We start from the raw sequence: 13876 nt of genomic DNA on the forward strand, positions 1-13876 counted from the left end.
TCATTGTTTAAGTTTTCAGGGTTTCAAGGTTTGAATTTGAGGTTTTTTTTAATTTGAAAGTTTGAGAAGAATAAAACTGAGTGCTTGACTGAAATTGCATGTGTGCATATTTTCAGAAGTTGAGGATTTTCTATTCCAAATGTTATCTTTCCACTTATTATTATTTTTTTTAAATATTTTTCTATTAAATCTAGCAAGAAATGTCCAAAGTTGACTTTTCTGCCCTGTCTCTCAAATTACTTCGCTCTTTCATAGAAACATCCATTCATGGTATAAAATTTTGTTAGTTTCTTTCTTCCTTCTCTAACCCTTCTTCCTTACAAAACCCTCCCTGCCCACCTCCCCAAACATGTACATGCACAATTGCATTCTGGCTCCTCATTAAAATATTCACCAGACATTTGTAGAGGAAACAATATCACTTCAGTAGCCTGTCTTGCCCTTATACAAGTAAGATGGAGAGTTCAAGACCTGCATATTCCTATTGGAGTGAAATACAATGTTGGCAGGTGTAGGGAACTCTTAGTGACAAGGGATATTTGAACTCTGGTCAGGAAAAAGGAAGAGACATATATCTGGTATAGGAAGCTGGCATAAAGTTCATGCCATGAAGAATGGCACCTCATGGGTCAAGAGATGCAGCACAAATTGTCAGAGTGGATTGCAAAGGTCCACCAGATGTTGGATCTGTGGGCATGACATTTCCCCTCTATAATAGGGAAGTGCCTGGTAATCAGGTGTCAGGTGCTTTCAGTACTTCTGTTCATGCATTTCTTGAACCTCCACACCAATGGTCACCAGAGTAGTCTTCTGGTTCATATGGGAATCCAAAACTGAAAGGGTTTGAAGGGTCATCATGTACAAGTTGCTAGACAACAGGGGCAAGGGCATATTCAATGTGGCCCACCTTCATGTGTGGATCATCAGGCTGTGTATGAAACTAAAGTATGACTGCACCAGTTGCCATCATTTGCAGAGGTTCTACCTGTCCCAGGTGTTGCGAAGGATGGATGTGGTCCTGTTGCTGTGCAATGTCCCAGTCAGATGGATTTGGCCACCCAACCTATCCTTTGTCTGGAGAATATTTTCTCCAATTTCCTTTGTCTATCAAGTCTATTAGTCAGTGGTTAGCAAGCAGTGTCCTGCAGACACTGAGAATCAAGGACTTGATGGATACTGTAGGGTCGTTCCCTGAACAGACTGTCCAGATCACCTCATGGAATGCCTCATCGCCAGTGCTCACTAATAGGCACCTGATTTTGGTCTGCCTGGTGGTGAGAGGAGCCCTCCAGACAAGATCCTTCCTTCCTTTATGACTGAAATATTGCCTACAACACGTTTTGTTCCTGAGATGACTGGTGGAGTGGAGACAGTCACTCACCTCTGCAGGATGCAGATGTGCTAATAAAGTATGGCGAAGGATGCAAGGTGTTATGGCTCATCTCCAGCAGCAGCGTGACAGATGATTTTCTGATTTACAGGCTGTTCCCAGGGATGCATGCAAAAATAGACATCCACAGCTGCTGGAAGATCGTCAACTCAGTGAAAGAACCCCTTTGGTCTGCATGAGACATATTGGTCTTTCAGCACATGGGGAAAAGTCAGTGAGGGAATGTTGCTGACTGGCATATTCCAGGCAGAAAGATGCACTGAGGCTTGGTGCAGCCAAAGAACAAGAGGGCACTATGGGGAAGGACCACAGACTAGAACTCTTCCTTTGAGGGGATGAGACTGAGGGCAAGTTGAGGGAGGTTTGAGCAGAAATTGCAGGAGTCCTAGCAGATATATTTAAAATGACCTTGGCCACCAATGAGGTGCTAGAGGATTGAAGGGTAGCTCATATTGAACCATTGTTTTAAAAAAAAAAGCTCCAAAAATACCCCAGGAAATTATAGGCTGGCGAGCCTATAACCATCAGTAGTTGGTAAGGTATTGAAAGGTGTTCTAAGAGATTGGAGATACAAGTATTTGGATAGACAGAGACTGATTAGGGATACTCAACATGGCTTTGTGCATGGTAAGTCATGTTTAACAAATCATGCAGAGTTTTATGAGAAAGTTGCCAGGAACGTTGATGAAGGAAGGGTAATGAATGTTGTCTGCATGGACTTTGGTCAGATCTTTGACAAGCTGTTTCAGAGAGGTGGCCACCTACAACAGCCACATAAACATCAAGGAGTACACAAGCTCAGTGACTGGCTACATTAGCATGCATGGAGGATGTCATGGAAATCAAATGCTACAAAACCAGAAACCATGGCTTGATGCAGAGGTCTGGGCATTTCTCAGAGCTCATGATGCTACCTTCAGGACCGGAGACAAGATGGCACTAAGATCAACCAGGGCTGAACTCCCTTGTACAATCCAGAAGGTAAAGCTGGGTATGCACAGAAGATCCATAATCAGCAATTCGCTATGAAGCACACATGGCAAGATATCAATGGTCCACAAGATAATGTTGTAAGTTAAAGACAACGATGCCTCCCTTGTAGGCAGACTGAGTGCCTTCTACGCACTGTTCAACAAGAACAACAGACCTATATCAAAGAAAACTCAGTCTCCCCTGATGAATAGGCCCTTGCATAGCTGTTGCTGAGGTGGAAAGCTCAATGCAAGGTGAACCCTCACAAGGAAGCAGGGCCAGGCAATATAGCTAGTCGGGTACTGATGGAGTCAACAGATGGAGTACTTGCGGACATCTTCAACACCTAATTGCAGCAGTTCATTGTCCCCACAGGTTTTAAGACTTCTGCCATTATCCTGGTATCAAAGAAGGTGACAGTAACAAACCTCAATGACTACTGGCTGATGGCACTGACTTCCACCATTATGAAATGCTTTGAGCATCTGGTGATGGAATGCATCAAAGTGCACTTCCCAGAGATGCTGAAACCATTTCAATTCATCTATAGCCTTGTCCCTCCACTCCATCTTGTCCAACCTAGAGAACAATGCCTCATGTGCCAGGCTGCTATTCATTGACTTCAGTTCTGCATTTAATATGATCATAATCCAGAGACTATTGGAGACTCTGTCCTCTCGATACTTCTCTCTAACTGGATACTGGACTTCCTCAGGGAAAGGCCACAGTCTATCTGGGTTGGAAGCAGAACATAGACTACAATTACACTGAGCACTGGCACACATCAGACTGCTGAATGACTGCTCATACAAACCCTCTGTGACTCAACAATTTATTTAACAATATTTTTTAAATTAATGTGTGTGTGCGTGTATATATATATATATATATATATATATACACACACACATAGTTATCATTTGTCTGTGTATGTGTTTACAGTATTTTACACCAATGGTCGGGTTGTGCTTGTACAATGGGACACCACTAATCACTCGCAGACAACTATAAAAGACCTCCTTTATTCCCACTCTTTGCCCTTCTGCCAGTCAGCCAATCTTCTGTCCATGCTACTCCCTTTCCCATAATACCATGGGCTCATACCTTGCTACATGTACAGCATTTTGTCCAAGACCTTCTGAAATCCAAATAAACAATGTCCACTGACTCTCCTGCTCATTACTTCCTCAAAGAATTCCAACAGGTTTGTCAGGTAAAATCTTATCTGAAAGAAATAATGCTGACACCTGCCTATTTTATCATATTCTTTCAAGTGCCATGAAACCTCATCTTTATTGATAGCATCTAGAATCTTGTCAACCAATGAAGTTATTGGGCTATAACTTCCAATCTTTTGCTTCACTCCCTCCTTAAAGACTGAAGTGACATTTGCAATTTTCCAGTCCTCTGGTATCATTGGGCAGCACAGTTAGTAGTGGTTAGCGCAACACTGTTACAGTGCTAGCAATCTGGGTTCTAATCCGGCGCTGTCTGTATGGAATTTGTACGTTCTCCTTTTGTCTACATGAGTTTCCTCTGGGTGCTCCAGTTTTCTCCCACCCTCCAAAATGTACTGGAGTTGTAGGCCAATTGGGTGTAACTGGACGGCACGGGTTAGTGTTGCTTTTGTGCTGTATGTTTAAATTTAAAATTCCTGACTCTGGTGATTCATGAAGGATCACTTCCAATGCATCCACAATCTCTTCAGCAGCCTCTTTCTACGTAGCAGCGACTACATTCACTTCTGTCCTCCGACTCCTTTACAAATTCCAGATCGTACACAGTTCCTATCTAAAGAAATGTTGCTTCACATCACTCCCATATCATTACTATCAATTTAAATCTGTAAACCTGGGTTCTTGAATGACGTACTCAGCAATTTATTCCACCTAAACTCATCACGATCTGACAATGAAACTCCTCTTCAGCTTCTTTGCTTCCAAAAGAGCAACTCCAGGTTCTCCAACCTTGAAGTTGACATTCTTCCTTCTTGGAACCAAACCAATAAATCTCTTCTACAATCTCTCCTGTAGTATGGTGATCAGAAATTGATGCAATATGCTGGTTATGGTCTAACCAGTTTTTAATAAAGTTTAAATAGGATTGGCCTACTTTTATACTCCACATTTATAAAACCCAAGGTCCCTATAGATTTACAAACCATGTTTTCAATATGTCCTGCCAACTCCAAAGATTTATGCACTTATAAATGCAAGTCCCTCTGCTCCTGCATACACTTTAAAACCATGCCATTTAGCTTTTATCGTTTCCACTCAATTTTCTGTCAAAACATGCATCTTCACAGTTCTATGCAACATATAATCTGCTGATTGCTTATTTATCAACCTACTTGCATCCTTTTACAGTTTATTGTATTTCAGCTCACTGCTTAAAACAACTTAACATCTGTGCAGCCTAACAGGGTGGAGTTTTTGCAGACATTTCCAACCTCTCACTGCTATAATCTAAGGTCCTGATTTGCTTCAAAAGGGTATGCATCATACCTGTGCCTAACAGGAGCTGCAAGCTGATCTACCTCAACAACTCCTGTTCGGTGGCATTCACCTCATCTTTGATGAAGATATTTGAGTGGTTAGTTATGGCATAACGCAACTCCTCAGTCAGTAAGGACTGGCATGCCCTTAAATTCACATGCCACTGCAACAGATCAACATCGTAAACCATTTCACTAGTTCCCCATTCTGCATTCATTCACTTGGATCACTTGAACACCTATGTCAGATTGTTATTCATTGACTAGTTTGGTGTTTAACTTCAACATATCAGCCATGAAAGACCCCAACAATGAAGACGCTGTTTACATCCGGTACCGCACGGATGGCAGTCTCTTCAATCTGAGGCGCCTGCAAGCTCACACCAAGACACGAGAAACTTGTCCGTGAACTACTCTTTGCAGACGATGCCGCTTTAGTTGCCCATTCAGAGCCAGCACTTCAGCGCTTGACGTCCTGCTTTGCGGAAACTGCCAAAATGTTTGGCCTGGAAGTCAGCCTGAAGAAAACTGAGGTCCTCCATCAGCCAGCTCCCCACCATGACTACCAGCCCCCCCACATCTCCATCGGGCACACAAAACTCAAAACGGTCAACCAGTTTACCTATCTCGGCTGCACCATTTCATCAGATGCAAGGATCAACAATGAGATAGACAACAGACTCGCCAAGACAAATAGCGCCTTTGGAAGACTACACAAAAGAGTCTGGAAAAACAACCAACTGAAAAACCTCACAAAGATAAGCGTATACAGAGCCGTTGTCATACCCACACTCCTGTTCGGCTCCGAATCATGGGTCCTCTACTGGCATCACCTACGGCTCCTAGAACGCTTCCACCAGCGTTGTCTCCGCTCCATCCTCAACATCCATTGGAGCGCTTTCATCCCTAACGTCGAAGTACTCGAGATGGCAGAGGTCAACAGCATTGAGTCCACGCTGCTGAAGATCCAGCTGCGCTGGGTGGGTCACGTCTCCAGAATGGAGGACCATCGCCTTCCCAAGATCGTGTTATATGGCGAGCTCTCCACTGGCCACCATGACAGAGGTGCACCAAAGAAAAGGTACAAGGACTGCCTAAAGAAATCTCTTGGTGCCTGCCACATTGACCACCGCCAGTGGGCTGATATCGCCTCAAACTGTGCATCTTGGCGCCTCACAGTTTGGCGGGCAGCAACCTCCTTTGAAGAAGACCGCAGAGTCCACCTCACTGACAAAAGGCAAAGGAGGAAAAACCCAACACCCAACCCCAACCAACCAATTTTCCCCTGCAGCCGCTGCAACCGTGTCTGCCTGTCCCGCATCGGACTTGTCAGCCACAAACGAGCCTGCAGCAGACGTGGACTTTTACCCCCTCCATAAATCTTCGTCCGCGAAGCCAAGCCAAAGAAAGATCAGCAAAACTAATAATCAAACTCAGTTCCTCCCTCAACAACTGGATGCTTAACTTCCTCTTCTGAAGGCAGCAGTCAATGAGAATTGGGAACATTGCCTCCTGATCTGGAGCACCAGAAGACATGGTGCTCAGTTTCCTGCTGCATCCCCTCTACACCCATGAACTTGGAGCTCCTCTCTGAGCAAGAACATGGATCATTTCCAATTTGACTATCACAGCAAAAGGTTTGCCAGCAGATGCCATCTCACTGGATCTACGCAAAGCCGTGAATCATCTGGACAGCTAAGACACATACATCAGGATACTCTTTACTGATTACAACATTGCATTAAACATAATCATTCCCCCCCCCAAAAAAAAAACTGATCAGCAAACTCCAAGACCTAGGCCTTAATACTCCACTGTGCAAATGGATCTTGTATTTCATAACCTCCTGATCTCAATTAATGAGGATTGGTAAGAACATCTCCACAATCTCTATCAGAACTGGAGCACCACTTGGCTGTGTTCTTAGTCGCCTGTTTAATTCGCTTTTCCCCATGACTGCGTGGCTCATTATGACAATACTACTACTTTGCAGACCAGCAGGAATGGAGATACACCAAGGTAGTCATTTTTAAAAAAAAACACTATATTTATTAGTAACTTCTAATAAATGTAACCTATTAGTCAAAGCAAAACTGATTATATGTAAATGTACATGTGTGTGTGTGGGATACCCAAACCATTACAGCTTTGGCACTATTTTGTAAATTCCTTCCAAAGTTCAGTCTTAGAAATCCATTGTCAAAACACAGACTTTTAAACTAATGCAGAGAAATAATCATGAAGGAAATGGGAGAGGCTGAGTGACAGGACTGCAGAAAATTCACGAATCCTTGACAAGTTTCTTCCAGAGAAAAGATTATTCATAAGAACAGTTGTCACAGCTCCCCTTTTCCTTGCATAGGTGAAATGAAACGTGTGACTTCCACAATACTTCAAAAACCCAGGTATGGGTCAATCATAGCGGCCTTTCCTTTGGTCATGGTGGGGTTTAATAATTCCCCTGGCAGGGAGAATCAGCTGAATTGTCCATTATCACACAATCCTTCCTGCTCAGTGTTTGATGAGATGGCCGCTGGTCACTAAGTGCTGTTCCTTCAGTATTCCACACACATAACTCTCACCACCTGTGTCCTTGGAAAAAGCAATAAATATTCCTTTTCCTCTCCAAAGTATGAATTTGGGACCAGTCTGTACTGGTCATTCCCGCCCAGTCTCTCCACAGTTGTGAATGGTTGCAGCCTGAACTGGCCCTTAAAGTGATACTCACACTAAATGAAAGAGGAGCTCGTAATAGTTTTTAATGATTTAAAGTTCACTTTAATAAGGTATTTCCCAAAGCTTACAAAATTTAAATTCAATTTAAATTCAAACCAGTGTTGCACTAGCCTCCACCTTAACTGTGCCACCATCGTAATTAATCCCATTCCCTCTCACTGACAACCCGATTTACCTCCATGCAAGTGTCCTGATCAGGCCCTCGGAGCAAGCCGACTCACCTCCATGCGAGAGTCCTTATCAGACCTTCCTTTAAATTCAAACCCCATTTAGGAATGCTGTAGCAATGTTGCGCAAAGTGTGCCACCATCATAATTAACCTCCCTTATGTTTACAGATAATTCCTTACTAATAAAGTTAATAATATACTAATCAAAATAAAAACAGGGAGACACTTTGGGAGAGTCGCCCAAGCAGTGAGCAGCATTGACCGGCTCTTCATCTTGGGGCGCTACCATTTTATTCAAACACAACTTTATTGAAACTTTATTCAAACAGCTGCTTTGGGCAGGGCACAACCGGGGCACTCCGTTGGCTGAATGTTTGCTCCCAAGTGGTTCAGATGTTCACATTTGTTGTCAGAGTACATAAATGTGATCACATACAATCCTGAGATTCTTTTTCCTGCGTGTAAGACAGAATTATTGCTTATTAGTAGTGCAAAAGAATTGTTCAGAATGTTCACATGTAAACAAATAAAGAAATGTAAACAACTGTGAAGTACAGAGGGGGGAAAAAACAAACAATAAAGTGCAAAAGTAAGCATCCTTAAATGACTCCCTGATTGAGTTTGTTGTTGAGGAGTCTGATGGTGGAGGGGAGCAGCTGTTCCTGAGCCTGGTGGTGTGACTCGTGCACCTATACCTCTTTCCTGATGGTCGCAGCAAGAACAGGGTGTGAGCTTAAAGTACACATTAAAGTAGCTCTGAAATAATAGGAAACAATGGCATCCTGAATAAACATGGATTTCAAAATGAGTTAACATGCAAAGTGGCATTAGCTCTTTGCTACTTAAGAGAGTAATTTTCTCTTGTGTGGTTCTCCCACAATTGATAAAAGTCAATTGAATCAAATGATACAAATAAATAAGAGACTGAGACCAACAAATAGATTTCTATCCTCCCAAATGTATGAATTTGAAATATTTATGATCATGCAGACAGAATTTCTGGATCTAATGTGGGGTTACCTTGTTCTTGTTCTGGCACTTGTATACCATTCAATCAAATACTGTGATTTTATTGGTCAAGTCAAATTTATCGTCTTCTGATTGCACAAGTACAACCCAACGAAATATTACATTGTATTTGTCTAGTTACTGCGATTCACAGACTGCAAGACCATCAGGAATATCTGAATTTGGCAATCCTTTGGTTCCCCATTGGTCAGTTTGGGTTCATGTGGCTTCAAGAGAAACAACAAATGGGTATTAAGTTTTGTGAAAGATATCAAGATCAATATTTTTCATCATTGGAATATTGCTATTTTTGAAAAATATGACACTTGGAAGCCAGCAAATTTGTCACAAAGGTGGCATAATATGTGGAATCCAGAGGTCTCAAATCTTAAATAACAAATGTTTTTTTTTGTTTTATTGCTTATCATTTCCAGTCCAAACCAAATGAGTAATATACTTTGGGATTCATATTTGGATTTCTGTATCTATGCAGAATCCTTTTGCTAATATCAATTTTTTGTAAAGTTACAAGACATGCATTCTACGTAATTTAAAAAAATTTTTTTAACCATGTTTTGACAGGTAGAGCAACTGAAAGAAGAGCTAAATTCCAAAGGGGTCCAATCTGAAGATCTAAGAAAAAAAGTGGCTGCTCTCCAGCTTGAGGTCTCTATTTAAAGAGTTAATATTTGTCTTTTGTCTGGAATCACAAATAATTTCAGTTCTCTTTTCAGTGCTTGGTTTTACATTAAACTATTCCTCCTACCTTTAGGCTTTTCTTTGTAGGATAGTTTACATTGAATTGTACAATTTCTTTCATTTGGATTTGCTGTCCATTTAAATTTCAGGATTATTTCTTGAGTGCCTGCATTGTTTTTTTAAAGCATTATTCATGGTTGAAATATAGAATATATCAAAATTTGACAGCTATTTGAATGAACTGGGATTAATGGAATATAGCATTAATGCAGACAACTGATAGGCTTGCTGGTAGTGGGCTGAAATGAAGTGGATTGATGAAGGTTTTTAAATAGAATTGGTGCTTTCTATTTCCCAGGTTGATCAAGTGAAACAGGAGCTTTCCAGAAAGGAAACAGATCTACTTGCTTTGCAGACCAAACTTGAAACATTGGCAAACCAATTTTCAGACAGCAAGCAGCATGTGGAAGTCCTGAAAGAATCACTTACAGCAAAGGAACAGAGAGCTGCCATACTGCAGACTGAGGTAAAATTGACAGAATAAATTACCAGTGTTGCATTATAGTAACCATAATGTAGTAAAAGTTTTTAGTTTGTAAATGAAATTCCTTTATCTCAACATTATTTCCAACTTTTGTTGAATGTGACCACTTAAATATTTAGAAGTTGTTTTCAGTAGTGCGCAGCATGTCAGGTGGATTATATTGAAGATGTGAGGTGGAATATTTTCCTCCATTATCTCTGGAAAATATTGTCTTTGTTTGACAGTACAGATTTTATCACCAATGTGTATATGTACAGATTGTAGTGTAGGATGACTGTGATTGGCTGAGAGTGTAGCCACACCTACTGGCAGGTCTTAAAGGATTGATCCTCGCCAGACCAGATCATTCTGACCCGGTCGACCTACTTGTGATATGCTCCAGTCTTTTAGTTAATAAAGGCCTTGGTTTGGATCGACTAATCTTTGGTTCTTTTGATGCGCACGACACTTTGTATAATGGTAGCCTTGCTCTTTTTGTTCATATTTTTGAGATATGGGCATTAGTAGCCAGACTTGATTCATGTTGAGCAGGACGTGGTGAGCTTCTGCCTTAAACCATGTCAATGAAGATTCTCCTACAATTCTACCAAGATTGGAGTTTGGACTCTGAAATGATGAGCGAACAGTGATATCTTTCCACTTGGCTTGGGTGGGAATATGTGCATGATCTTTTGATGTACCTGAAGCCCTTATACTTAGTGGTAGCGGTCATAAGTTTGGGGTGTGTTGTCAAAACATCTTGTTGATTGTGATTATTTGTCACCATAAGAAAAATGTAACAGCACCATGGTATTTATCAATGTAAATGTGGATTGTAGGAATTTACATTATATAATTATGAAAATAAAGCAAAAGACATGACATAAATGAGAGCTCAATTATGTCCATGCCCCCGCCCAATGATTCTTTCACCTGAGTATAATACTAAGTTTTCTTTCTTGATGTCCAAAGCCATATAGAATGGTGCATTTGTAAAAATAAAAGTCCTGTTTCATTTTGTGCAGCTTCCACTAAAAATATGGAAAAAATGTTGATGAGAATTGGTCACTGACTTAAATTTTGTACTGCAAAATTTCTTAATCTTTTAAGATGTGGCACATTTATGATTTTTTTTTTTCTCCAGCATTCAGTGAAATAACTAAGAATGCACCTCTGAGATGCATTCTTACTTATGAGGAGGAATTCAGTGGGTCAGGCAGCATTCATGAATTGAAATTGTCAGTCAATATTTCGGGTCAGGAGCCTTTATTGAGACAGCAGCATAGGTCTTGATAAAGGATCCTGACCTGAAACATGACTGACCATTTCTATGCAAGGATGTTAACTGATTCCAGGTTCTCATTGTTCACTCAAGATTCTCTGCAGTTTTGTATTTTCCACTGAATACACATTTATGTTGATGAAGGTTAACCTTTTTTTTTTAAGATTTGGAGTGCAATATTTTCAAATTTTTGATATGGTTATTGAACGAGGAATGCTTTTTAAAAAATTTAATATACACAATAGTTTATTTAAAGGGCATGTACAAAGCCCAAATTAAGTATGTTTGGAACATTTGGCAAAGACTTAGAGAATTAGAAGTATAATTGTGTGTGTGTGTGTGTGTGTGTGTGTGTGTGTGTGTGTGTGTGTGTGTGTGTGTGTGTATACATACATATATGTGTGTGTGTGTGTGTGTATACATACATATATGTGTGTATGTGTGTGTGTATATACACATACATATATGTGTGTGTGTGTGTGTGTATATACACATACATATGTGTGTGTGTGTGTGTGTGTATATACACATACATATATGTGTGTGTGTGTATATACACATACATATGTGTGTGTGTGTATATACACATACATATGTGTGTGTGTGTATATATACATACATATGTGTGTGTGTGTATATATACATACATATGTGTGTGTGTGTATATATACATACATATATGTGTGTGTGTATATATACATACATATATATGTGTGTGTGTGTGTATATATATCTATATATATACACATAGATAGTTACACTCAATATCTAATATATGTCTTGAAATACATTCGATTTTTAAACATATTCTAATTGGAAATATGCACAAATATTCAATAAAAACATTTCAAAGCAAGTTTACACACCTGAAAAGCCCTCTTGCTCAGTTTTCATGGTTGCATAGTGCATTGCATTTATGGTAAGTGGATGAGACACTGTAATCTCATTGGTGCATTTCTTCCAGGTGGATGCGCTACGTCTTCGCCTTGAAGAGAAAGATAGCATGTTGAATAAGAAGTCTAAGCAGATGCAGGAGATGGCTGAGGAGAAAGGGACACTGGCTGGGGAGATTCGTGACCTCAAGGACATGATGGAAGTCAAAGAGCGTAAAGTTGTTGTCTTGCAAAAGAAGGTAAGCAACAATTGCAAACATCTGAAAGTTTGGACCAAGGGAACGCGGTTTATTTCCATGGATTATACAATATTAAATAGATGGTTTAAAAGCCGAATAGCATTTCCTAAATGTGCTGAAAAGCTGCATAAATTTTATAAATGATGCTCTGTGTTCCATATTTCAGTGAATTGTTTAAATGGTTATTGGTTGTTCCCAATGGTGGTCCTCACAATGGTTAGCAGTAGTAATGTTAAATGAAGCAAACTGGGATCTTGCAGCAGCATGAAAAGCTGCTGGTTATTCCATATGGATATGAACAATTTTATTCTGAACAATTTATTTACATATGTACACTATCTTTTTAGTTGGCAAATGCCCTGATTAACACAAATTCTCCCAAACATTTTTCAAACCAGTAATAATAAACTGATTGCAGATACTTCATCACACCTGGTTTCACATTGGCATAATTAAATAAGGTCAGTGATAACTCTGGATTACAGGAAAATTATGGATACTGTGGAAAAGCAATTTAAGAGAAAATTGGATTTTAATGAAATTTGTTCCAAATTATTTGGGCATGGGAAGTGCATGGAATTGGTGGATTTGCAGGTCCTACGTGGTATGTCCATTGAAATAATTTTTTAAAAGTTCAATTTCTGTGAATGTTGGAAATTGGTTTATCAAAGTTGACCTCCCAAAGGCCCATATATAATTCAGAATCTGAATTTATTGAATTCCCTTTTTTATCCTGTTTAGAAGATCAAGCCACATTTAATTCTTGGAATTCTTGAAGTATCCAACTATATAGTTATAAATTCATCTTAAAAGTCCTTTATATTCTTCGATTTCCTTCAACTAGAGTTTCATCCTAATCATATAAAAATCTAAGTTCACTAAATATGCTGACCTAAAAATTCTTTCTACTTCTACTGTATCATTTGGATGAATGGTAACTGTATTCATCATGACTCTACTCTTTTGCTACTTTTATAACTGCATTTTGGAACACACCTGAGCACTTAAAAATCATAGAACAGTTGTATATACCCATGTGGTTGCCAGTGAAAAAATGCTTTAGAATGCCCAGAAGATATTAACAATGTAATCATTTAGGCATAAAAATGGCAAATGAAATTTAATCCAGAGAAATGTGAGGCAATACATTTGTGGGCAGGCAATATGTGACTGGAATATTCACCAAATGGGAGGATATGGAATAGAAGGAATGTCGTGCACATCCACAGATCCTTTAAGGACAGCTTGGGAACTGAAATCCTTGGGTTCACTAATGTAGAAAATACATCTCTGGGCCTTTACAAGCTGTGTTAAAACCTGTACAATGCTGTTAGCAAGACAAAATGGGCCGTGGGGCCCCCACAGAGGAGCTCTGTATCCTCGAGCAGTCCAGATCCTGAGGATCAGTGAAATGGTGCAGGGCACCAGAGTGAAAGAATACTAACCTGTCAAAAAAGGAGAACATGGAGAG

The 13876-nt window shown here is 40.0% G+C and overlaps 1 protein-coding gene across 9 annotated transcripts in view; it reads left to right on the top strand.

Moving 5' to 3' along the window:
* LOC138745950 (ELKS/Rab6-interacting/CAST family member 1-like) overlaps window positions 1-13876 on the top strand; it is a 539260-nt gene that overhangs the window by 41411 nt on the left and 483973 nt on the right. For all 9 annotated transcript variants that reach the window (XM_069903518.1, XM_069903519.1, XM_069903525.1 and 6 more), the window contains exons 6-8: window positions 9352-9435; window positions 9827-9994; window positions 12238-12405. In XM_069903518.1, the coding sequence (XP_069759619.1) occupies window positions 9352-9435; window positions 9827-9994; window positions 12238-12405 (420 nt within the window). The remainder of the gene's footprint in view (window positions 1-9351; window positions 9436-9826; window positions 9995-12237; window positions 12406-13876) is intronic.

Source organism: Narcine bancroftii, chromosome 11 (genome assembly GCF_036971445.1).
Source record: "Narcine bancroftii isolate sNarBan1 chromosome 11, sNarBan1.hap1, whole genome shotgun sequence".
In the NCBI taxonomy this organism is placed as follows: domain Eukaryota; kingdom Metazoa; phylum Chordata; class Chondrichthyes; order Torpediniformes; family Narcinidae; genus Narcine; species Narcine bancroftii.